General features: G+C 53.9%; 9 protein-coding genes across 11 annotated transcripts; 2 read left to right on the forward strand and 7 right to left on the reverse strand.

The window, feature by feature from the left end:
- Window position 1: 1 nt before the first annotated feature.
- On the forward strand, window positions 2–1,389 carry LOC9647641 (U11/U12 small nuclear ribonucleoprotein 31 kDa protein). Its single transcript, XM_002990122.2, has 8 exons — window positions 2–232; window positions 293–380; window positions 441–536; window positions 617–691; window positions 744–826; window positions 872–943; window positions 1,007–1,058; window positions 1,118–1,389. The coding sequence occupies exons 1-8, from the start codon at window positions 6–8 to the stop codon at window positions 1,166–1,168; spliced, it is 744 nt and encodes a 247-aa protein (XP_002990168.2). The 5' UTR covers window positions 2–5; the 3' UTR covers window positions 1,169–1,389.
- On the reverse strand, window positions 1,129–1,805 carry LOC9647642 (peptidyl-prolyl cis-trans isomerase FKBP12). Its single transcript, XM_002990159.2, has 5 exons — window positions 1,691–1,805; window positions 1,610–1,643; window positions 1,499–1,560; window positions 1,385–1,437; window positions 1,129–1,322 (listed from the first exon to the last, which is right to left on the reverse strand). Exons 1-5 carry the CDS (start codon window positions 1,776–1,778, stop codon window positions 1,221–1,223), a joined length of 339 nt encoding a protein of 112 aa, XP_002990205.1. The 5' UTR covers window positions 1,779–1,805; the 3' UTR covers window positions 1,129–1,220.
- On the reverse strand, window positions 1,690–3,191 carry LOC112342305 (translocon-associated protein subunit alpha-like). Its single transcript, XM_024663912.1, has 8 exons — window positions 3,059–3,191; window positions 2,830–2,994; window positions 2,710–2,760; window positions 2,567–2,655; window positions 2,437–2,514; window positions 2,182–2,385; window positions 2,030–2,098; window positions 1,690–1,955 (listed from the first exon to the last, which is right to left on the reverse strand). Exons 1-8 carry the CDS (start codon window positions 3,129–3,131, stop codon window positions 1,887–1,889), a joined length of 798 nt encoding a protein of 265 aa, XP_024519680.1. The 5' UTR covers window positions 3,132–3,191; the 3' UTR covers window positions 1,690–1,886.
- LOC9647979 (COP9 signalosome complex subunit 1) lies at window positions 3,176–5,140 on the forward strand. Of its 2 annotated transcripts, XM_024663911.1 has the most exons (7): window positions 3,176–3,598; window positions 3,689–4,009; window positions 4,054–4,170; window positions 4,227–4,312; window positions 4,382–4,616; window positions 4,668–4,878; window positions 5,028–5,140. In XM_024663911.1, exons 1-6 carry the CDS (start codon window positions 3,242–3,244, stop codon window positions 4,857–4,859), a joined length of 1,308 nt encoding a protein of 435 aa, XP_024519679.1. In that variant the 5' UTR covers window positions 3,176–3,241; the 3' UTR covers window positions 4,860–4,878; window positions 5,028–5,140. The 2 variants fall into 2 exon arrangements, with proteins under 2 accessions (XP_024519679.1, XP_002990169.1); XM_002990123.2 differs by lacking the exon at window positions 5,028–5,140 and having other exon boundaries at window positions 4,668–4,972.
- Window positions 4,980–7,006, reverse strand: LOC9647643 (alpha-L-fucosidase 1). Its single transcript, XM_002990160.2, has 3 exons — window positions 6,044–7,006; window positions 5,737–5,973; window positions 4,980–5,673 (listed from the first exon to the last, which is right to left on the reverse strand). The coding sequence occupies exons 1-3, from the start codon at window positions 6,583–6,585 to the stop codon at window positions 4,980–4,982; spliced, it is 1,473 nt and encodes a 490-aa protein (XP_002990206.1). The 5' UTR covers window positions 6,586–7,006.
- Window positions 7,007–7,164: 158 nt separating this feature from the next.
- Window positions 7,165–9,885, reverse strand: LOC9647981 (TOM1-like protein 4). Its single transcript, XM_024663909.1, has 10 exons — window positions 9,755–9,885; window positions 9,619–9,697; window positions 9,458–9,556; window positions 9,121–9,395; window positions 8,978–9,059; window positions 8,835–8,920; window positions 8,581–8,766; window positions 7,598–8,531; window positions 7,422–7,527; window positions 7,165–7,331 (listed from the first exon to the last, which is right to left on the reverse strand). Exons 1-8 carry the CDS (start codon window positions 9,856–9,858, stop codon window positions 7,967–7,969), a joined length of 1,476 nt encoding a protein of 491 aa, XP_024519677.1. The 5' UTR covers window positions 9,859–9,885; the 3' UTR covers window positions 7,165–7,331; window positions 7,422–7,527; window positions 7,598–7,966.
- A 33-nt stretch (window positions 9,886–9,918) lies between these two features.
- LOC9647982 (calcineurin B-like protein 1) lies at window positions 9,919–11,666 on the reverse strand. Of its 2 annotated transcripts, none has more exons than XM_002990163.2 (9): window positions 11,600–11,666; window positions 11,361–11,537; window positions 11,222–11,304; window positions 11,104–11,163; window positions 10,912–11,020; window positions 10,793–10,845; window positions 10,656–10,736; window positions 10,472–10,584; window positions 9,919–10,214 (listed from the first exon to the last, which is right to left on the reverse strand). In XM_002990163.2, the coding sequence occupies exons 1-9, from the start codon at window positions 11,628–11,630 to the stop codon at window positions 10,154–10,156; spliced, it is 768 nt and encodes a 255-aa protein (XP_002990209.2). In that variant the 5' UTR covers window positions 11,631–11,666; the 3' UTR covers window positions 9,919–10,153. The 2 variants fall into 2 exon arrangements, with proteins under 2 accessions (XP_002990209.2, XP_024519681.1); XM_024663913.1 differs by having other exon boundaries at window positions 9,919–10,316.
- LOC9647983 (DEAD-box ATP-dependent RNA helicase 3A, chloroplastic) lies at window positions 11,656–14,747 on the reverse strand. The gene is made up of 9 exons (XM_024663905.1): window positions 14,098–14,747; window positions 13,882–14,012; window positions 13,396–13,810; window positions 13,236–13,334; window positions 12,940–13,164; window positions 12,485–12,862; window positions 12,298–12,435; window positions 12,139–12,234; window positions 11,656–12,078 (listed from the first exon to the last, which is right to left on the reverse strand). The coding sequence occupies exons 1-9, from the start codon at window positions 14,566–14,568 to the stop codon at window positions 11,767–11,769; spliced, it is 2,265 nt and encodes a 754-aa protein (XP_024519673.1). The 5' UTR covers window positions 14,569–14,747; the 3' UTR covers window positions 11,656–11,766.
- LOC9647984 (putative UDP-glucuronate:xylan alpha-glucuronosyltransferase 3) lies at window positions 14,627–17,140 on the reverse strand. The gene is made up of 4 exons (XM_024663906.1): window positions 16,887–17,140; window positions 16,580–16,819; window positions 15,884–16,518; window positions 14,627–15,796 (listed from the first exon to the last, which is right to left on the reverse strand). Exons 1-4 carry the CDS (start codon window positions 16,925–16,927, stop codon window positions 14,763–14,765), a joined length of 1,950 nt encoding a protein of 649 aa, XP_024519674.1. The 5' UTR covers window positions 16,928–17,140; the 3' UTR covers window positions 14,627–14,762.
- Window positions 17,141–17,384: the final 244 nt, after the last annotated feature.

A 17,384-nucleotide genomic window follows, 5' to 3' on the forward strand; every position in this document is an offset into this window, starting at 1 on the left:
TCATCATGGCTGCGTCTGGGTTTCCCAGGGGTGTGAGCGATGACGATGATGACTGGGAGGAGGAGGAGGAGGAATCCACATCCACGCGTGACGCGCAGCACAAGAAGAGGGGCAAACAAGGCAGCGGGGGTCTGGTTCCATCCAAATCCACCGTGTATGTGAGCAATCTCGATTTCGCGCTCACCAACAGCGATCTCTACACGATCTTCAGCAAAATGGGCAAAGTAGGCAAGTAAGCAGGTATTTCTTTGCGATCTTGCGAGGGGATTTTGCTCACGAGCTCGCGATCCAGGGTGACGGTGATGAAGGACAGGGTAACGCGGCAGAGCAAAGGAGTGGCATTTATCTTGTTCACTGCGCGAGAGGATGCCGAGAAAGCGGTGAGAGCTTGTGAATGGAGGAGATGGAAGCTCTGCTAACCAGCGCATTGCGTTTCCCAGGTGAAGGCCATGGATGGAGTGGTGCTCAACAAGAGAACCTTGAAAGTTTCCATTGCGCAAGACAATGGCCGGGCTCGAGAGTTTATCCGTCGCAAGGTAGAACAAAGGAAGACCATCTCTTTCTCGCTCGGGCTTGCTTGGATTGATCATGTCTCCCGCTTGTTTGCGTCCACCAGGTTTACAAGGACAAGAGCCGGTGCTACGAGTGTGGCGAGGATGGCCATCTATCGTACGAGTGTCCAAAGAACAAGGTGGAGTTTTGCTCGTAAAGTTTGCTCTGTGACATGCGTTTCATTCACGCAGCTTTTCAGGGAGCGGCCTTGTCCCAAGAAGCAGCGTCGGGGACAAAAGGACGTAACGCAACCGGTGGACGATCCAGCTGAGAGGTTTGCAAATCTTTTCTCTGTCACTGCTTGAATGGATTTGTGCAGCGAGGACGAAGAAGGAGAAGAACAAGAAGAAGCTCCAGCACCTGAAGGCTGGGCATCAATTGTAGACACGAGGTAAAGGTTTGCTTTTGACAAACAGCGTCCCGGAGATGATGATGCTCGTTTGGGTTTTTGCAGGAATACATTTGATACGCAACACACTCAAAAGCAGCCATCACGAGGACTCAAGGTCTCATTTTTTCTTCTCTTGCTTTCCTACTGACGCTTTGGTTTGCTTGTGTTTCAAAGGGGCCGAGAAAGAGCAGTGGCTACTTTAGTGATGAAAGCGATCACGATTAGATTTCAAGCAGCATGGCATTCACTGTCTGTCTTGTATGGTATGGCAACTCTCTCAACCAAGGCTAAGAACTTCGATCTCGAAAACAAGCTCGGAATTTGGTTCAATGCCCCACGCAGGGAATCCATCCTTCCCGTAAGCATAGTCCGGAGTGCACTGGAGCAACAAAGAAGCCTCATTACTGCCAGTGAAATCGACAAGAAATATAATAAGCTTACCTTTAGCCGAGCGATTTCTCCCAGTTGCATTGCCATGACACCTTCGTCCCACCCTGGAATGAAGAGCAAAGACAACTGAGAAACAAAGGCATTTTTCTGGATAGATCCGAGAACCTTTGATCACACTTCCCTGTCCAATCTTGAACTGAAAGGGTTTCTGTCCAGGGTCCTTGGTGCTGGATGGAGAGTGAGACAAAGCTAGAGCTAGAGCTAGAGCACACTCACCTCCAAAACTTTTGGTTGAGATCCCTGTTTTTGCCTGTAGATTGGAATGAATCAGAGCTATAGTTGAGCGCCTTCACTCACCATAGCCAGTGCAATGCACCGTCACATTCTGGCCGGGCTTTGGAATCGCGCCAGTGCCAGCCCTGAGAACCTCCCTGACCACGCCCATCCTCTCTCTTTTGCAAACCCTAGAGGCCTTTCCTCCAGGAAAAACTCTAGACCTTTTTAGAGAGACCAAAAAACTTGCAAAACAAAAAAGTGGTATAAACTTATGATCCTATTTCTTCTTCTTGGACTTGCTTTGTTGAGAGATGCTCTTGGATATTTTCGCGGTGAACGCAGTGCCCTGCGCAAATCAAAACAAAAGAAAAACAATGACCTTAGCAAACTCTTCACAAACTCTGAAAGAAAAAGAGAGACCTGTAGCCATTCATTGTTCGCTGCATCGGCGTTCCGAGTTCCCGTCTCAACCACCTTTGTCTTCCGCGTCTGGTGAAACCAAAAACCACGACGAATGGATGCATCCATCCAGTCGGAGCTAAGCGAGAGTGATGATAGATAGCTTTGCTTACCTTTGAGAAACGTTGGAGTTGTCCGTGGATCCACAGAGACAAAAGTCCCATCAGGCCAAGCCCAAGCGTGACCAGGAAGAGCGTCTCGCCGCTTAGGAAACCACCAGACTCCACGATCTCGACAGTGCCATTGTAAAAGACGGTCTTGTGGATGTCGCCGTCGACTTCATATAGCACGCTCGCCACTAGCGAGAAGCTCCCTGGCTGCGCAACGAGCATGGAGTCCAATCAATCGCGAAAACATCCGAAACTCACCTGGAGGAACTTGGTCACGGTGAAGGGATACGCAAACGTTGCCTGGACGCCCGGAGGGACGGTTGCATTCCCAAACTCCTGCTCCAGGAAAACGCTGGTGATGATTGATACGTAGAAACAACTCTCAAACCTGGACAGTGAAGTTCTGGACCAAGTACTTGTGATCAAACGGGAGGTGAAGAGTTCCCCGGATGGAGTTCACTTTGACAGCAGCGTCCCCTGGAAGGAACACGAGAGTGACTGAGAAACCAACAAACCCTGTGTGTAGCTTACCAGTGTTGCCGATCCCGACGAGAATCTCGGCGGTCGCTCCAGCAGGAACTACTGCAAAAATTCCACAGCACCATGGTTAGCACGGAGGAGCGTGGCATGGATCTCAACAAGCTCTTTCACGTTTTTGCGGATTGTTTGGAAAGTGGTAGACCGTGTCGACTCCAGCCGCTGGGCCGACGGTATCGAATGCGTCAATCACGCCCTCGTCCACGACTCCAACCTCATCGCCAGCCCCGGGCGACGAATCCACGTCGCTCCCTTCCTCCAATTCGGCCCTGGATCGAGCTGCAAAACAAAATTCTCTCGAGTCAAATTCGGCCAGATCCAATCCGGCCCCGATCTGTGTCACCTGGGAAGCAAGCGATGGCAGCGAAGACGAGGAGCGCCAGGACGAGCAGCCAGCCGCATCGCGATCGCGCCATTCTTTGTCCTCCCCAGCCGCAAACCCTAAACTCTTTGCCCGGCGACCGTCGGATGAGATTCTAGTGCCACGTCAGCTTAGAACCCTAGCGCGAGAGGGAAGAGAAGCGCGATGGCGATGGAGGGCGATGGAGGAGGAGGCGACGCGAGCGGCAGCGCTGGAGTGGCCGCCGGCGATCAGGTGGACTTGGAAGCGTACGCCGGCTTGTATAGCGGGCGAACCAAGGTGACCCGCCTCTTCTTCATAGCCGACCATGCCAAGTCTCACAACTTGGAGCTGGAAGCTCTGCGGATGGCGCACAACGAGATACGCAGGGCCGAGAACACGCTGCTCTACAAGGAGGTGGTGGACAAGATTGGAGGCCGCCTGGGGGCCGCCTACGCTCGCGACCAGGAATGGGTCGACGTGGTCGATCGCAGGGCCGTGCAACGCCAGGAGAAGCTCGACATGGAGCTCAATGGCTACAAGGTACCGCTCGATCGAGCAGTCCTCTTCTCTTTCTTTTCTTTCTCGTCTCGTAGGAACTAAGATCTCTCTTTGGATCGTTTCCTTGCGCAGACCAATCTCATCAAGGAGAGCATTCGCATGGGCTACAATGATCTGGGAGATTTCTTCTACAGCCGTGGAGATCTCCAGCAAGCTTTCAAGTGCTACGTCCGGACTCGCGACTACTGCACCACCTCCAAGCACATCATCGCGATGTGTCTCAACGTCATTCTCGTCAGCATCGAGCTCGGCCACTTCGTGCACGTCTCGAACTACGTCTCCAAGGCCGATCAGACGCCGGACATCCAGGATCCCATCATCCTCGCCAAGCTCAAGTGTGCGGCCGGGTTGGCGTACCTGGAGAGCAAGAAGTACAAGCTCGCAGCTCGCAAGGTAGGCACTCTTTTCATTCGCTCCTCGGCCAACCTTCTTTCCAGTTCGTAGAGACCAACTTCGAGATTGGTAACAACTACTCGGAAGTCATTGCGCCCCAGGACGTTGCAACTTACGGTGGTCTCTGCGCTCTCGCCTCCTTCGACAGGGCCGATCTCAAGGTTCGTGCTTTGTGTTTTTTTACTAGGACCAGCCACCGTAACTCTCATCCTTGCAGAGCAAGGTGATTGATAATGTCAACTTTAGAAACTTTCTGGAGCTGACACCGGAAGTGCGAGAAGTGATTCATGATTTCTATGCGAGGTATCTCTATGGATCTCTTAAGGCTGAGGGAAGAAATCTTTTGTGATCTTTGCTCTTTTCTTTTTCCAGTCGCTATGCGTCATGCCTCAGCTGTTTGCAAAAGCTCAAGGGCAGCCTAGTGCTGGACATTCATCTCTACGATCACGTGGAAGCGCTGTACGAGCAGATCAGGCACAAGGCTCTCATCCAGTACACGACGCCGTTCATATCGGTAGACCTCAACACAATGGCCAACGCATTCAAGACCAACGTGTCTGGCTTGGAGAAGGAGCTTGCGGCCTTGATCATGGAGGACCAGATTCAGGTAAGCTAGATGGATGGTTTTTTAGTTTCTTACTCTTCACGTTGTTGCCAGGCCCGGATCGACTCCCACAACAAGATTCTCTACGCTCGCCACGCTGACCAACGCAAGGCATCGTTTCAACGCGCCATGCAAACAGGCTACGACTTCCAGCAGGACACGCGCGCAATGCTGCTGCGAGCAAACCTGGTGCGCAACGAGTTTGTCATCAAGGGGGGAGGAGGAGGCAACAAGAACAAGGATTGACAGTCTCTGCTTTCTCCCGGTTAAGTTCGTTTTCCCTTTCTGCTTTCTAGCATTGGTAGAGCTAGTGTGAATATAGAAGCGAAAGGGAGCTCGCGAGAGCTCGCTTTGACGAATGGACTGTCAAGAGATCACTGAAGTATCGTTGCCAACGTGTGGATATGGATCCAGGTACAGGCCGAACGAGGCAACCAGTGGTGGCGCAGCTCGGGAGTCGAGGATGACAAGCTTGACGAGCTGAGCCTTGACGATCAGCTTGAGCCGATGCAGCCTCTTGTAGCCGATGGTGGTTCCTTGTGCGACGGTCGTCCACCCCCTGGTGACGCTGAGTACGTCGACACGGTGGTAGCGAACTCTCTGGCCCCAGGCAATGGCCTCTTGGATCCTCACCAAGTTGAAGAGCGTGGGCTTTCCCAAGTCGAGCATGAGCCATCCAGCGGCCTCTCCCTCGCGCGGCGACCAGAAGGAGGAGATGTCCGGGGTGAGAACTTGGTGGGGGCCGTGCTCGGTGCTGTAGGCGCTGCTGGCGGTGACCGAGAGAGGCGAGGCGGCCAGGTTGACGGAGAAGATGGTGGTGATGGCGGTGCTCAAGGCGCGGAGAGTTTTGGAGTCCTCGTCCGAGATGAGGCCGGACGAGTTAGGCGGAACGTTGAGCAGCAGGACGCAGTTCCGGCCCACGGAGGTGTAGTAGATATCGAGCAGGCTCCACAGATCTTTCGGACGCTCGCTCCGGTGCCAGAACCATCCCGTCCGGATCGAAACATCACACTCGGGTGGTACCCAGTCGCTGCCGTGCTCGTCCCCCTGGTTGAGATACCTACAAACAAGAACAGCCAAGGATGATCAGATCCAGCTCGTCACCAGCAACTTGACAACTTACTGCAAGATGGGGCCCGAGTTGCCGATCTGGATGCTGCTCCTCCGGACCATGGACCAGCAAGTTGCTCCGGCCCGGCCTTGCTCGTCCCCGACCCACCTCGTGTCCGGCCCCGCGTCCGAGAAGATGAGCGCTCCCGGCTGGAGCTGATGGATCGTCTCAAACCATTCGTCAAACTTATACTCCATGCTGATGTTGCCTTTTGCGCCATCCAGCCACACCTCCGAGATGTTGCCGTAGCTACACACAATACAGAGACCAAGTTAGTTATCTCTACGACCACCATAGCTGGAAATGGTGTTCCACTAACTTGGTGAGGAGCTCTCGCATCTGGGCGAGGTAGTACTTGTTGTAGTCGAGCGTGTTGCCGTAGCTGGGCTCGTGGCGGTCCCATGGCGAGAGATAGAGGCCGAGATCAATGCCGGCCTCGGCTACCGCGTCGGCGAGCTCGCGCACTACGTCTCCTTTACCGGATCTCCAGAAGCTGCTGGCCACGGAGTGATTGGTGTACTTGGACGGCCACAGGCAGAAGCCATCGTGGTGCTTGGTGACGAGCACGACGAGCGTGAATCCGGCGTCCTTGGCCACGCTCACCCATTGCCTTGCGTTGAGGTGCGTGGGAAAGAAGAGTCGCGGGTCCTCGAGCCCGGTCCCCGTCTCGGAGTCGGTGAAGGTGTTCATGCCGAAGTGGAAGAAGATTGATCGCTCGCGACGCTGCCAGTGGAGCTGCTTGGACGATGGGATTGGAAGCACGGGAAGTGGTGGTGGTGGTGGTGGTGACGATGGAAGTTTGGAATCGCTCGCTGCTGCAATGACGAGCAAGCTCGAGCACAGCACGAGCAGGCAGCTCATGATCTAGCGGACGCAAGTTTTGGAGCTCGTGAGGACGATGCTCGCTCGCGGCCTTAAGTGTTGGTGACAAGCAAGGTTGATGCTCTACGTACGAGACAACTTAGAATATAGGACGTAGGTGACCAACAAGATATCCAGATTGGCTCTCGCTCGCTCGCTCGTTTTACTCCGGAGGTCTTCCATGTCTCCAAGAACAATGTGGATTCCACGCGATGGTTTTTTCCTTTTTCGTTTTTGTTCTACGCGACCGATACCGATCGCCCACCCGTATCGCGTGTTTTCTAGCGCGGCGTCCGGAATCTTTCAACCCGGCCAGAGTGGAAGAGCCAGGCGCCAAGACATGACAGGCTTGCTGCTCGCCACCACGTACGTTTCTCGCGCATAAACTACGTGCTCGTCACATCTTTTCACAGAATTCCATCCAGCACTGGCACCGCTCTATCCGATCACGATCACGCAGGCGAGACAAAGCCACTCTTTAAGCTGATGATCCTTCCCAGCGCCAAGAACTACGACTAAAGTAATGAGGCAATTATGTTACAGGCAAAAATTTCCACACCGGACAGCATTGTCAAGAAGTAGAAACAAAGGGATGCGATATTGATGCTGCTCAATCCATATAGTAGAGTGTGTGTGTGTGGGTGATCGAGTGATCATGATCGATCAGCCCGACTTGAAGAGCAGCACTGCGACTTGGCCCAAGTAGAAGTAGATGAAGTGCTTGGTCTCGTGAGTCACGTATGATCCTGTTGTCAAAGAGCGCCCAAGAGAGAGAGAGAGAGAGAGAGAGATCAAAAGAGTGTTGTCATGGAACAAGAACTTGTTTGTCTACGTACCAAAGTTGCGGCCGACGATGCAATGCCATGTCGGGTTATACTTTTTATCGAATTCCTTCTTGATGTAGGCCGCAATGTCCTTCTCCACATTGTACTTGTCCAGGGCCTGGGATGGAAAAGAAGCAAGGCGACGAGGATGAGAGATTCACCAAAGATTTGGGAGATTTGCGAGTCACCTGGGACGCGCATTCGATGGAGTCTTGCTGCATATCCTCGGTCATGTCCGCATTCTTGATGATTGCCTTGCGCTCCAACACGGCCGACTTCTCCACGATCTTCTCTGACATTGTTGTGGCCACGAGCAGTAGCGCGCGCGCGCGAGCGAGAGCGAGAGAGAGAGCGCGAGACGAGAAAACCCTAAAAACTGACACGAGAGGGAGCGAGAGAGAGAGCGCCACAGCCAACAAACTGTCCCCTCTTTCCCCTCGCTCGCTACCTCTACAACGACCTAGATCCGACGTGGCACCCTCCACGTCAGCACCGTCCACCTCAGCACCCGGAATCTTCTTCCCATTCACACACGGGATATGCCGCCTTCGTCTAGCTTACAATCGTTTCATCCTCGCGCCTTGGAGATCGACAAGATCACTGAACAGGCTGTTGCTGCTGCTCGGCGTCGCGCTGCTCGACATCGCCGTCGGCTTCTCGGCCTGCTGCTGCTGCTTGGGCTGATCGAACAGCGCGGCGTATGGGTTGTGCATGTGTTCTTGCTCTGATCGATCCTCGTCCCACACTGGCCTGTGGTGCTGGAAAAACTGCTGGCGCTGGGAGTTCTTCTGTGGCGGCGGAGGGAGAGGTTGCGGAGTTGAAGTCGCAGGCGCGGCGCCGTTGGAAGGCTGCTTGCGCAAGGCGAACGGGTTGATGTTCTCCTCCGGCTCCTCCAACTCGTCCAGGCCATGCGTGTGTAGCACAGCAGCTTTCTTCGAGTCACTCGCGGCTCCACCAGCGCCGAAAGCTTCGCCGCTGAGGAGATCTTCACTCGTTGGTTTCGTCGACTTGTTGTTGGAAGGAGGCTGGATTCTCGTTTGCGGGACTGGAGGGCCGGGAATCCGGACGAGTTGAGGGGGAGCGCTTGGTTTCGGAGCAGGCTGATCCGAGTTTTGCCGGCTTCTGCGAAGGCGGCGTGTCAAAGCTGAGCTTTTGGAAAGAGAGAGCGAACCTGCGAGCAAGCCGTGCGAAGTCATCTTCGCCTTCCTCCTCCACGCGTGGGAAAACAGGAGCAGGCGGAGCCTCTGGCTGTTTTCCCGCGGCCGGAGTAGCACCCGACGCCATTGCGTCACGCTTGGCAAGGACTTTCTGCAAGTCGTCGTTCAAGGAAAGAGCCTGAAACAAGAGTGTCTCGTCGCTGGAAACCAAAACACACTGGTCAGCCACTGAGTCGTTCCATAATACGTATTAGCAATCTCAACTCACGACGTGGTGCTGACGAGATGCATGACTTGCTTCTGCGTCCGTTGGCATTGCTCCACAAGCTCCACAATGAGCTCCTCCCTCAAAGCCTGTAGAAAACCTTTGTGGTGTTACGGCCTGCCATCCAGTAAGAGAACAGACTATACCGATTTATCTCGAGGATCGATCGCGTTGAGCATCTCCGAGAGAACCTCCATCCCGCTCCTTGCACTGTCAAGGTCCGCTAAGCTGCAACAAAGAAGAAACGATCTCTTGGATAGAGCACCAGAGAAGAAAGCTTTGGACGCACCTCAGGCGCTGGATATCTACGTCCAGTGGTGGCAATGGCGGCTCCGGTGATGCTGCTGCTGCTACAAATCCCGGGGCTGGATATGCAGTGATAGGATGCGACTGAGGAGGAGTGAAGATAGGCGGAGCATCTTGACGCTGGGGAAAATCCACTCCCGACCGTCTGAGTTCATCATACGCGGAAAAGAACTGCGGGTACCTTCCTCTCTGGCCACCAAATGCCTCTTGCCACGAATCCAGCAAGCCGAGTATCTTCTCTCGCACGCTCAAGTCGCCCTGCGCGGTCCAGCACGCTTGAGACGAGCAGCAAAAGCTACACACGAGACATTCTCGCTTACCCTCTTCTTGACAATCTTCACCATCTCGTGCAAAACATCCTTCTCGGCAACTTGCTGGTGGACAGCGTCTCCGCAATTCTTCACCAGAGTCTCCAGGACCTGTGAAGGACAATAGAAATGACCGACTGGAACCGATAGAATAGAGATTTCGCGCGGCTTACGGTGAGAGTGAGGAGCTGGACAGTCGGATTCTTGTGCGCCAGCCGCTTCCTGGCCGCCTTGACAACCTCCTTTGCTTGCCTGCGATGGAGAGAGCCCGCAATGAATCGCAAAACAAGCAATTGGGTCGACACATACCCTGGATCATTGTTGAGCGCGTCGCAAATCTCCAAATTCCTCCCCCAATCCGGGCCGATGAGCAGATCGCTGGTCGCCTTGTCCACGAGCGATGCCACGGACATTTCTCCAGCACAGCGCAGCGCAGTCGAGACAAGCACACACGAAGAACAAAACCCTAAGTATCCCCGCAACGCGGAATGCCCAGAATATTCAAACCAAAAGAATAAAAAGTTTTCTATAGGCTAACTCTCTGTCTCTCTCTCTCTCAAGTTCTCACTCTCTCACTCACTCTAAGTTCTCTCTCTCACTCGCTAAGTTCTCTCTCTCACTCTCTCTCTCTTTCGCGATTTTCTCTGCGAATTTTTCTCACTCCCTGCGATCTTCCTTCTGCCACTCTCTGCGATCTTCTCACACTCCTCACGCAACGTCTTCAACTTCCGAATTGAATACAAAGCTCGGGAATGCTGTCGTGATATCTCTACACACAGAAACACAGTTGAGTGGCTGGCGCTGGGCTCACAGAACACTATCATCAACACCAGAATTGAAAAGAAAGCTGGGGAATGCGGTTGTAAGGTTCCTGCAAATATCCCACCACACACATCAACCAAGCCATCACGGGATGCAAGCAAGCAAGCAAGCCAGCGAGCGAACTAGCAAGGACGCAAACTAGAAACAATGCTGCTAGTCCCAACTAATGAGTGCTTTTCCAAGTAGAGTGTGTGGTGAGCTTACTTGAGGTACGGCAGCGTCATGTTCTTCATGAGCGAAGGATTCCTCAGCACGAAGTTCTGCCACTCCTCCTTGTCAATTCGACTGTCGTTGTTGGTGTCGGCTTCCGCAAACGTCTGCATCACAAAAGAAAAAGAGACAATAGCTTATTTAGCGTACGAAGAAGAAGAGCGATCAACTTCTCGACCTTATCAAGAATAGTTTCGATGACGTCGTCGGAGAGCTTCATATCCGACTCTGATAACAAGGCGATTAGCATCTGCTTCACCTGCAGTTTGATCTTAGTTTTCATCTGAATAGCATCTTCACATGCTTTGCTAGTACCTCTTCTCGTTCGATGAAACCGGTCCTGCGCAGATCATACAGCTGGAAGGCAACTGCAAAAGGAGAAGAAAACAATCATGAGAAAACAACGCATGAGTTGAACGAGTTATCCATCTTACAGTCGATCTTGTCTTCCAGCGGTGCATTGGGGTGGAACACGCTGAGGGAGCGCACGAACTCCCCGAAATCGATCACCCCGTTTCTCTTCACATCGAAAAGGTCAAACACCTGCAGGAAGAGAGAGAAAAAAAAAGAAAAGAACTTGTCAAAAGGAGCAAACACGAGTGGAAAAAGAAAAAAGAAACAAGTACCCGATCTGCGAACAAGTTCTCCTTCTTGCTGTTCTTGAAGAGCGCCAAGCGGAATTCCTCCTGAAGTGAAGCCGAGCGAGATCTAAGCGAGCCCAAGAAGAAAAATCGAATCACACACCTTGTGGATGAGGCCATCGTCAATGACGGAGCTGCTGATCTTCTTGAAGAGCTCATACAGCGCTTCGATCTCACTCACGCTGACTGGAAGAAGCCACCGCATTTTAGCAGGGAAAAACGCGGCAAATGATCAAACTCACAGGTGGTATCACTGGCCAGAGCTACAGGATCTTCGTACCCGGCCGCGTGCTGCGAGGGCTTCGAGTGGAAGCAGCCCATGAGAGCGCCAGCAGCATGATCGAGCGCGAGAAAGAGTGCCAAGGCGATCCTCGCCACGAATTGCGTCACTCCGCCTTCTACTATGGACAATGCAGAGCCTGGCAAGCCAGAATTTAGGGCATGGGGGCGCGGAGGGAGGAGGCGGCGCTCGAGATCTTACCACCGCCATCGCTCTTGCCGGCTTGTTGCATTCGCAGCTCCCCACCATTCTTAGGGTTTATCCCAAGCTTTTAAAATGTTATACGTAACAAAGTTCTTCCTTGTGTTCTTTCTCTTTGTTTCTTCTCTTTGTTCTTGCGCAGAAGAGAGAAGAAGAAGAAAATCTTTCTAGTAGCCTCCTCGCTGCTGCTTGCATTCAAACGCGCGGTGGCCAGATTGCCCGCATTTGTAGCAAGCTCCATCAAAATTTCCACCGCCGCCACCGCCGCCACCCCATGATCTACTACTGCTGCTCCTCGACTCGCCGAATCGAGACGACGAAGAGAAACTCCTACCATTGCTCGAGTATCTTCCTCCTCCTCTGGAATCGTCAAACCGGCCAAACGCTGGCCTTCTTCCGCCGCCTCCTCGGTCGCCTCCAAAGGAGCTCCCGTAGCTCCGCCGGCCGCCATCGTCCCAGGAATCTTGGAGGCTTGGAAGCTGCGAGAGAGAGCCATGCAATGTTGGTGAGAGATCAAACGAGTGAAGAAAAAGAAAAACCTCTTTGATCGCCTCGATCCTAGTGCCGGAAGGCATCGACTTGGAGAGGAGATCCGTTGCTATGTGCTCCGGAAGATCGAAAACAGCACCCTCAACCTGTAAAGCACGCAGCGAGAGAAAGTTCTTGAGCTGGAACAACTTGCGATCTCACAAACTCACATTTTTCTCGTCGATCATCTGGACTTTTCCAATGTTGTCCGCGGCCTTCTCGGACAGGCTAGCGATGGCTCCCACGACGTGCCGCACAGCGAGCGGGAAGTTCCCGGGAGCACGGGAGAACTTGAGAGTCATGTATCCCTGGAGAGAGCACCATGAGTTAAAGAACAAGCACGAAACGAAAGCTTACCGCCTCGAGGGAGATCAAAGATCGCTGCTCGGGTGGCTGGCTGAAGCCACTCATATGAGCAATCGCGGCTGCAAACGCGGCCGTCCCATGCTCGTCCAAGAGCTTCTCCGCCGTGGCCATGAAGACTTGCTTGAGATCCGGATGGACACCTTTGATGAGCTCCACGGCTTGCGAGGACGACGCCGCGAGCACCTCGTCGAAATGCGGCATGCTCTTGAACTGGAAGCTGCAGCCGACTTGTCGCTCAAAGTGTTTCAAGATCCTCCTCTCTTGCGGAGAGAAGAAAACCAGAGCGCTGCCATCCTTGCCGGCCCGGCCAGTTCGACCAGATCGGTGGACAAACGTCTCCGAGTCCCGTGGCAAGTCGTAGTGTATGATCTGCGCAGAGGTTTGATCATAGCTGATACTTCTGGAGATGTTCTCGAGAGCTCTCGAGGAAACAAAACGAAACTTACAAGGTCTACGTCCGTGATGTCCAGGCCTCGCGCAGCAACATCCGTCGCGACCAAGATGAGGAACCTCCCCTCTCGGAAAGCTGCCAAGGTCTTCTCCCTTTGGAACTGTGCGATATCCCCGTGCAAGGCCTCGCAACCGAGAGTTCTGTTCATTGCCATGGAGACTTCCTCAGCATCCCGTTTGGTCTGCGTGAAGACAATCGTCTTGCCTCCCTTGCCATACACCTGAGATCACACGATTCAACAGAAATGAGAAAACGAAAACGAAGAAGAAGATATAAACGCATCATAGTTACCGTGATCACGTCGCTGAGGATCTTGCGTTTCGCAGCTTGTGAAGTCTGGACAGCATACAACTTGATACCCTCGGCAAGCTTCTCGTCGGACTCGCCAACCTGAAAAACAAAGTCTACGTTAGCTAAGAGGATCGCCACTGCTTTCGCGACGACTACGTACCAGGTCGATCGTAAGCGGCTTGTTTAGAAACTTTCTCGAGAGCTTCTGGACCCAGCCCGGCATGGTCGCGGAGAAGAGCATGTTTTGACGCTTCTCTGGGAGCTGCTCCATGATCTTCTCCACGTCCTCCTCGAAGCCCACGGCGAGCATCTGGTCCGCCTCGTCCAGAACCATGCACTCCACTTGACTGAGATCCAGGCATCCTTGCTCCAGCAAGTCGATGATCCGGCCGGGAGTTCCCACTGCAACATCGACACCGCGAGAGAGCAAGCGCTTCTGAGACATGATGGAAACTCCGCCATAGACGCAGACTGTCGCAAGCTCTTTGCCCGACTCCATGAACTCGGTCTCCACCTGCTTGGCAAGCTCCCTCGTCGGAGCCAACACCAAGGCCGCCGGACCTCTGAAAGATCTCCTGCGAAAGCCATGAACAAGAAAAGTTCGCGTTATCAACCAAAGTTCTAAGATATGATCGTAGAGGAGCACCTTTGAGACTTGCTTCGCGAGCGATAGATGCGATCCATGATGGGAATTCCAAATGCCAAAGTTTTCCCTGTGCCAGTCTTCGCTCGAGCAATGAGGTCGACGCCCTTCATCGCTGGTTGGAACACGGCTCGCTGTTGCACAAGCCGGGATAGGACTTAGAAACTTAGAACTCTCTCTCTCTCTCTTTCTCTCACGCTTGAGATCTCTCTAACTCACTTGAATCGGGAACAAGTGCGTGATGCCTCGGTCCGCAAGGTGGCCAACAATCTCCTGCGAAACTCCCAGCCCGGCAATCGCAAGCTCATCATCAGCCTTGCTCTCACCTTGGACACCATCCTCTTCTTCCTCCTCCTCCTCCGAATTGGAGTGCTGGGACAACTCGCTATCATCCACATAGAGAATCTTACCATCCTCCTCCTCACTCTCATCCGTTTGCTCGTCTTCCCAAGTGGTAGTCACTCTCTTCCGAGGCGCGAAGTCTGTCCTCACAGCCGAGACCTTCCACTCCTCCGCGGCTGTGACCAATCGAGGAGCCCTGGTGGAGCCATAGCCATGCTGCTGCTGGAGCAAAGAAGCACGCAACCAACAGGGCGCCGCCCTGCTCGCTCCTCCTCCTCCTCCACCTCCATCGCCAAGCACTTGCAATGCAGGAGCTCTAGACGCGCCCGCGCCGGCAACCAGCGCCATTCTTCCTTGCTACACTACACCCTACACTATCACTAAGTAACAGCCTTAAACCCACAACTCCAAGATAGATAGCTCGATTTCTGGGTCCTCGAGGGGCCACGTAGGAACTCATGATCTTACGGACTAAACCCCGAGAGTTTGGATCAAAGATCAAAGATCAAAGATCTGGATCGCAAAAAAATATCTTTTTTCGATCAGGTGGTGACCACAGCAGCAGCAGAATTGTTGTCCACGAGAGCAGCACGAGAAGGAGGAGGCTGTTGCTGATCTTCGCCCCAGTGCCAGAGCATACTCTCCCAGTAGCAAAACTCCTCGAAACACGTCCGGAGCCTCGAGTCCCTGATCTTGATCCGCCAGTGCCCGTCCGGGAAGCGCTGCTGCTCGGCCTGCCGCCTGTCCCACTCGAGGCTCGCCTTCTGCTTGCTGCGGAGGAGGCAGTAGCCCTGGAGCTTCTTGCTCATGCTGTCGTGAACTCTCCACCAGCGAGCGTGCGCGGCATCGTTGGCGTACTCGTGCAGCTTCTGCTGGTTCCAGTTGCAATCGTAGTCGCGGAAGCACAGCCACGGCTTGAGGCCGAGGAAGTGCATCGCGTACACCACCGGTGGCTCGCTTCCCAGCAGCTCCAACCTGTGCGCGAGCTCCTCGCTATCGTTGAGGCCGAAGTGCTTGAGGAAGTTCATGTGCTTGGGCAGTCTGTGCCACCAGGTGTACACCTCGTTCAAGTATCCCTGGTCGCCACCGTTGTACGATTCCACCTCGTTGATCTGCTGCATGAGCATCTCGAACGTGCAGTTGGATGGCTCGATCACCATGACGCCCGAGTTGAACATGCTCTCGTGGTTTCCCGTCGCGGAGATCTCCGGCATCTGGAAGAGGAAGTCCATGTTGCGCAGCAGGATGATGTCCGCGTCGATGTATATCAGCTTGTGGTACTCGGTCAGCTGCCATAGCCGAAACTTGCTGTAGTTCCACTCGTTGTATGACTCGGGCTCCGCCTTGGGGTTCCGTATCCTCTGGATCTGGATCACTCTCCACCCGGCTGCCTCGAGCCCCTCCCTGTGATGCGGATGGATGTTCTCGTCAACCAGGATGACAAGGTCCCGCTTGGACCCGCTCATTCGGATGCTCCGAGCGAGCGAGATGGCGCCACACACGTAGAACTGTGCCGAGTGGAGGATGGTTGCGTAGGCTTCTCGTGACGCATGCTTGCGGGGTGCACGCCGGTTACCTGCAATCTAGAGCACGATCAGCGGCTTTCCGACGAGAAAAAAGAAGAAGAAAAAAGCAGAAAAGACTGCTACGTAACGTGACGTACCCGTTATCGGCACCGAAAGTTGGCATGATCCAGGAGGAAGCGCGAGAGTCTTCTCGAGCCGCTTGAGGTCGGCTTTGAAGAGCCAGAAACTCCCTTGGTGGCTGACAAGCTCGCGGCAGGGGAAGATGTTTGGAGATGGCCTGCACTCGTCGTCGAGAAGCACGTATGTGTAGCCTTGTTGACGCTGGCCGGTGTCGAGAGCAACTCTAGCTGCGACGAGGAGCGTGTGTAGACGCTTGACACTTCTCGTCCAGTCTTTCGGATCCTTGGCTCGATCACAAGGCACCTTTGCAGCCACAAGGTGCAGGTTGAGGTTCTTGTGCTTCGTAGGCATTGGAAAGTGTGGGCATGTCGGGGTGTTCCAGCGCTCCTCCTCGTCAATCCACTCGGGGTAGAGGTCGGACCAGCTGGTGTTCTCGGAGACAGCCTCAAAGCGTATCAACCTGGGCGTCTCTCCACCGCTGAAAACCTCCCACGGAAGAGTGCTCGACTTGTCGTCGAAATTGACGAGGCCAATCTTGAGAGCTCCACCCACGTCCAGGCTGCTTCTCAAGGCCGTCAGCTCGCCAGTGTCTTGCAGCCAGCGCAAGAGCTTCTCGTCACTGGTGTTGCGCAAGGACCCCCGGACCTGGAAGCTGGAATGGAAGAGAGCAACGATTCAAACGACTCCTATGAACAAGATAGAGAACTTGGTACCTCGAGTCTTCAGAGCGCGACGTTCCTCTTCTGGTAGACGTAGGAACGAAAAGAATGGTCATGGATGCTGCCGCAAATAACAAGACTACCAGGAGCCGAAGAGCAAAGCTTCTTATCACAGGCAGCGCCACCCCGCCGCCGCCACCACCTCCTCCTCCTCCTCCTCCTCCTGGTTGTGAGATATCATCCTCGTCGGCCTTCTTCTTGTCATTGGTGCGCTTGCGCTGGAGCTCGGCATCCCTGGCAAAGCCGCAACAACACAAGCATTTCAAACCGCTAGCCTAGAATCCCATCAAGGAGTACTCACACGCCTCCATTCTGGCGATAGCGCCGGGCTTCCGGCCTCATCTGACCTCGCTGCGATCGATCGAATCGCCGGCGGCGCGCCGCGATTCGCGATCAAGCCTCCATTGCCATACCTGTGGAAGGGAAGGAATACCCGCGGATCGATCAACCCTAGCTACTGGGCGGCATTAGAGGCGGTGAGCGAGGAAGGAGTCTCTCTCTCTCGCGAGTAGTGCGCGTTCGTCTCTTTGTTACCGGCTAGGGCCGGTCACCCGGGATGGGCACTTGGCATAAAACTTAAGTATGAGAAATCTTACGTGGAGTAGGGTACAAGCGGCGCTGTGCTGCCAGCATTCCTTCCTTTTGATTTAATTCGCTTTGGTGGTGGTGGTGGCCCGGCTCTATTAATTTGCTAAGATCGAGATTGGAAGCTATGGCATTCCCATCCGATGTTGTTTGGTGGCTGTGTCCCGGAATAACCGTCAATCCATCCACGACCTACCGTGATGTTTCGATTTGA

Source organism: Selaginella moellendorffii, unplaced genomic scaffold (genome assembly GCF_000143415.4).
Source record: "Selaginella moellendorffii unplaced genomic scaffold, v1.0 SELMOscaffold_105, whole genome shotgun sequence".
NCBI classification, from domain to species: domain Eukaryota; kingdom Viridiplantae; phylum Streptophyta; class Lycopodiopsida; order Selaginellales; family Selaginellaceae; genus Selaginella; species Selaginella moellendorffii.

Coding starts and splice junctions, on each gene's coding strand:
- LOC9647641 (XM_002990122.2), top strand. CDS start 6: ATGGCTGCGTCTGGGTTTCCCAGGGGTGTGAGCGATGACGATGATGAC. Junction 233..292: donor AAAATGGGCAAAGTAGGCAA/GTAAGCAGGTAT, acceptor CTCGCGATCCAG/GGTGACGGTGATGAAGGACA. Junction 381..440: donor GAGAGGATGCCGAGAAAGCG/GTGAGAGCTTGT, acceptor TGCGTTTCCCAG/GTGAAGGCCATGGATGGAGT.
- LOC9647642 (XM_002990159.2), bottom strand. CDS start 1,778: ATGGGCGTGGTCAGGGAGGTTCTCAGGGCTGGCACTGGCGCGATTCCA. Junction 1,644..1,690: donor GGTGCATTGCACTGGCTATG/GTGAGTGAAGGC, acceptor TCCAATCTACAG/GCAAAAACAGGGATCTCAAC. Junction 1,438..1,498: donor ACAGGGAAGTGTGATCAAAG/GTTCTCGGATCT, acceptor TCTTCATTCCAG/GGTGGGACGAAGGTGTCATG.
- LOC112342305 (XM_024663912.1), bottom strand. CDS start 3,131: ATGGCGCGATCGCGATGCGGCTGGCTGCTCGTCCTGGCGCTCCTCGTC. Junction 2,995..3,058: donor TGCCATCGCTTGCTTCCCAG/GTGACACAGATC, acceptor TTTGTTTTGCAG/CTCGATCCAGGGCCGAATTG. Junction 2,761..2,829: donor TCCAAACAATCCGCAAAAAC/GTGAAAGAGCTT, acceptor GAATTTTTGCAG/TAGTTCCTGCTGGAGCGACC.
- LOC9647979 (XM_024663911.1), top strand. CDS start 3,242: ATGGCGATGGAGGGCGATGGAGGAGGAGGCGACGCGAGCGGCAGCGCT. Junction 3,599..3,688: donor TGGAGCTCAATGGCTACAAG/GTACCGCTCGAT, acceptor TTCCTTGCGCAG/ACCAATCTCATCAAGGAGAG. Junction 4,313..4,381: donor ATTCATGATTTCTATGCGAG/GTATCTCTATGG, acceptor TTCTTTTTCCAG/TCGCTATGCGTCATGCCTCA.
- LOC9647643 (XM_002990160.2), bottom strand. CDS start 6,585: ATGAGCTGCCTGCTCGTGCTGTGCTCGAGCTTGCTCGTCATTGCAGCA. Junction 5,974..6,043: donor ATGCGAGAGCTCCTCACCAA/GTTAGTGGAACA, acceptor TATTGTGTGTAG/CTACGGCAACATCTCGGAGG. Junction 5,674..5,736: donor AACTCGGGCCCCATCTTGCA/GTAAGTTGTCAA, acceptor TCTTGTTTGTAG/GTATCTCAACCAGGGGGACG.
- LOC9647981 (XM_024663909.1), bottom strand. CDS start 9,858: ATGTCCGTGGCATCGCTCGTGGACAAGGCGACCAGCGATCTGCTCATC. Junction 9,396..9,457: donor TGAAGATTGTCAAGAAGAGG/GTAAGCGAGAAT, acceptor TGGACCGCGCAG/GGCGACTTGAGCGTGCGAGA. Junction 9,060..9,120: donor GTAGATATCCAGCGCCTGAG/GTGCGTCCAAAG, acceptor TCTTTGTTGCAG/CTTAGCGGACCTTGACAGTG.
- LOC9647982 (XM_024663913.1), bottom strand. CDS start 11,630: ATGCAACAAGCCGGCAAGAGCGATGGCGGTG. Junction 10,846..10,911: donor GCTGGAAGACAAGATCGACT/GTAAGATGGATA, acceptor CTCCTTTTGCAG/TTGCCTTCCAGCTGTATGAT. Junction 10,737..10,792: donor GTTTCATCGAACGAGAAGAG/GTACTAGCAAAG, acceptor ATCAAACTGCAG/GTGAAGCAGATGCTAATCGC.
- LOC9647983 (XM_024663905.1), bottom strand. CDS start 14,568: ATGGCGCTGGTTGCCGGCGCGGGCGCGTCTAGAGCTCCTGCATTGCAA. Junction 13,811..13,881: donor TCGCGAAGCAAGTCTCAAAG/GTGCTCCTCTAC, acceptor TGGCTTTCGCAG/GAGATCTTTCAGAGGTCCGG. Junction 12,863..12,939: donor ACATCACGGACGTAGACCTT/GTAAGTTTCGTT, acceptor ACCTCTGCGCAG/ATCATACACTACGACTTGCC.
- LOC9647984 (XM_024663906.1), bottom strand. CDS start 16,927: ATGAGGCCGGAAGCCCGGCGCTATCGCCAGAATGGAGGCGT. Junction 16,820..16,886: donor TATCGCCAGAATGGAGGCGT/GTGAGTACTCCT, acceptor CGGCTTTGCCAG/GGATGCCGAGCTCCAGCGCA. Junction 15,797..15,883: donor ACTTTCGGTGCCGATAACGG/GTACGTCACGTT, acceptor TCTAGATTGCAG/GTAACCGGCGTGCACCCCGC.